At 48.0% G+C, this 2,932-nt stretch overlaps 1 protein-coding gene across 1 annotated transcript; it reads right to left on the reverse strand.

Annotated features, from left to right (window-relative positions):
- Positions 1-507: 507 nt before the first annotated feature.
- On the reverse strand, positions 508-1,461 carry foxb2 (forkhead box B2). Its single transcript, XM_028413469.1, has one exon. It carries the CDS (start codon positions 1,459-1,461, stop codon positions 508-510), a length of 954 nt encoding a protein of 317 aa, XP_028269270.1.
- Between the last annotated feature and the right edge of the window lie 1,471 nt (positions 1,462-2,932).

Consider the following 2,932-nt stretch of genomic DNA (forward strand, 5'->3'; position numbering starts at 1 on the left):
TCGGTTTCAAGTTCTTTATAAATATCTGCAGATAAATAGTGTAATATAATACAAGCATAACACTTTCAATGCACTGCTAAATAACACACAAAAAGTGCAACAGACCAAATTAACAAAACACCATGAAGGCCTGTTTGTCTTTAGTCTGCCAGAGAGTAAAATAAAACAAGTTGAGTAACAGCAAAAAATAGAAACTGTTGTCTGTTTGCATTTGGAAAGAATTTGTCTCCTAAATCAAAGCTTTCTTTGGGTTTAGCGTCTACACGTCTGATTGTATTTGTCAGTGCCACATTGCAGTATGTGGTAAATGCCCTCACAAATTGTGCAAAGAAATTATGATTTCAACATGGATCTAATGTAAAATTCATCACACAGCACAATGTTAATCTCAGTTTTTTACAACCCTGCACTTAAGCAGCATGACGCCTCTCACAGGCCTGATCTGTCTTATTTAATGTAATCACAAGTCTTCCCTTGTTTGTGTAAAATAACCCGAAATTTACCCGGTTAGGACAGAAGGAGGGCCGGGTGTAGGGGGTTGCCTTTCCCCTCTAGCAGATCGCTTTTCTCCATCACTGAGGCCGGTGAGCAGAGCTGGGTCGGGCCGGACTGCAGCCCCGTCAACCCGGGCACGGGACCTAGGGATGGGGTCGGTTTTATTGGCACGGGGACGGCAGGTAGGGTTTGCCCGTTGGCATTGTGGTATAGGCCTTTTGCTGACACACTGAAGGACGCATACTCAGATGAGGCTGGCACGGGTACGCCGCCCATGGACTCTGACAGCATACCGACGTGTGGCCACATGGAATTGACCATGCTGCTGAGCTGTGGGGGCACCGGGTAACCCAGGTGGTGCATGACCGAGGTGAGGGGAAGCCCGCTGGCTACTACACCCTTGTAGTCCCGTCCTATAATGTTCTCAATGGCAAACGGGTGTTTGAACCCGCCCGGCTGTGCGCATGTAATGCCCCCGTAACCCTGGAAGTGAGGGAGCCGGCCCACGCTTGCAGGGGCAGCTGAGTGGTCGTGATGGCCGGATGCTGTGCCCAGCTTGCTGCCAGGATGGTGGTGATGGTGGAAGTAGTGCATCATCGGGGAGCTCTTGCAGGTCATATGCTCTGCGCGCAGGACCTTGAAGCGCTTCCGTCTCCTCAGGAAGCTGCCGTTTTCAAACATGTCACCACAGTCTGGGTGCAGAGCCCAGAAGCTGCCTTTACCCGGCTGATCAGGGCGGCGAGGGATTTTGATGAAGCAGTCGTTAAACGACAGGTTGTGCCGCAGGGAATTCTGCCACCTCTGGGTATTCTCTCGATAGTATGGAAAACGATCCATGATGAACTTATAAATGTCACTCAGCGGCAGCATCTTGTCAGATGAGTTCTGGATAGCCATCGCTGTCAGTGATATGTAGGAGTACGGAGGCTTCTGGTCGCTGTAAGAGTTTTTCCCAGGACGGGGCATAACTGTTTTCTTGAAGTTTGCACTGTTAAATAAAACAAGACGTCTTTAAAGTTCTGGAGTGAATAAATGTTCTTTTACTGCGTTAACTAAGTCTTGCCATCAGTCTCCATCTGACTGACCTGATCCAAACATGTGAGCCATCAGATAAGATAATACAGTGTCACCGAAAGGCCCGCTGCTGTCAGGTAAGATCCTTCAGAAGTTCTTGCATCCAAAAGAAATCCTCTCTGTCTCTGTGTCTGCGCCAAATGTAGCTCTTGAAGATGCGCGTAAAAGTCGGTGTCTGTGCGTAAAAGTTAAAATCTGCTCAGAGTTCCGCTCGGTTTAAAGAGGGGCCGGGTTGCCTCGCTGTCTGTGTGTGGCGTGTGCTCCTCTCCTCTTGTGCGATGCTCCCACTCGCCGAGCGTCGTTTTTGTAAGACCCCCGCAGGTCGCCGGCTCTATTATCTATTATCCAGACACTTAGGGAACACGTCAAGAGAGAGCAGAGGGCTGTGTGTGTGGTGATGTTGAGGGGTGGGTGGGTGGATGGGGGGGGGGGGGGGGGGGGCAAAACAGAGAAGAGCTGGGGGGTAAAGAAATGAATAAAAATGAGGGGAGGTGCTTTCTTCTAATCTGCTGTTTGCCAATCAAATATGCTTAAAACAGGCAGGGACAGAAAAGCACGGTGACAGATTTGAACCACTTAACTGTATTTAAAGTGACGGCTCTCTTTAGTGTCTTTCATCATGTCCCCAAAAGTTCTGTGACTGCTCATCTTTGTCGCCCTGACCTTTGACCTCTCCCACCAAAAGAGTGTGACTGCAGCATGAGGCTCTGTAAACTGCAGTATGGCATTACCTGGTCTCGATGCTTTGCGTATGAAGACGTCAGTTATTAAAACTCCGCCTGCTAAGTGACTGAAATAACATCGACAGGAAATGTGAACTTATGTATCCCAGTTTTGCTCATTTCACATGAGAAAATAAAATAGTAACGACTGGAAAAATAAAAACAACCTCTTTGTTAAATGTGCTCGATTGCACTTTTTGACTTTGCAAACAATAAATCATGTCTTCCTTTGCGCACAATCATCAGTGCGTTTATACTCCTCTGCTCTCAATTACACAAGCGCGTTTGCACAGACACGCACAAAACACACACACACACATACAGAGAGAGAGAGAGAGAGAGAGAGGCGCTGTTGTTGATTAATTGCTGAGAGGGGAGTCCGGCGGCTGTCTGTCTGTTCAAACACTCTCTGGTGAATCCTACAAGGATGTAAACAAACTTCATCCCCTGCTCTGAATTCTGTTCAGTGGAGAACAACAAAAGCTGCTCCCCTTCTCTGTATTATTTTTTTTTCCTCTGGCCAGGTGTCATGACTGGGTCCTTGACGGCTCCTGTCTTCCTTGGTGCCCCTGTGGGCCCTCGAATACATTACAATAATTAAGCCTTGCGTGATTTAGCCTCCTAAGAGAGAAGTCCAGCAA

Source organism: Parambassis ranga, chromosome 9 (genome assembly GCF_900634625.1).
Source record: "Parambassis ranga chromosome 9, fParRan2.1, whole genome shotgun sequence".
In the NCBI taxonomy this organism is placed as follows: domain Eukaryota; kingdom Metazoa; phylum Chordata; class Actinopteri; family Ambassidae; genus Parambassis; species Parambassis ranga.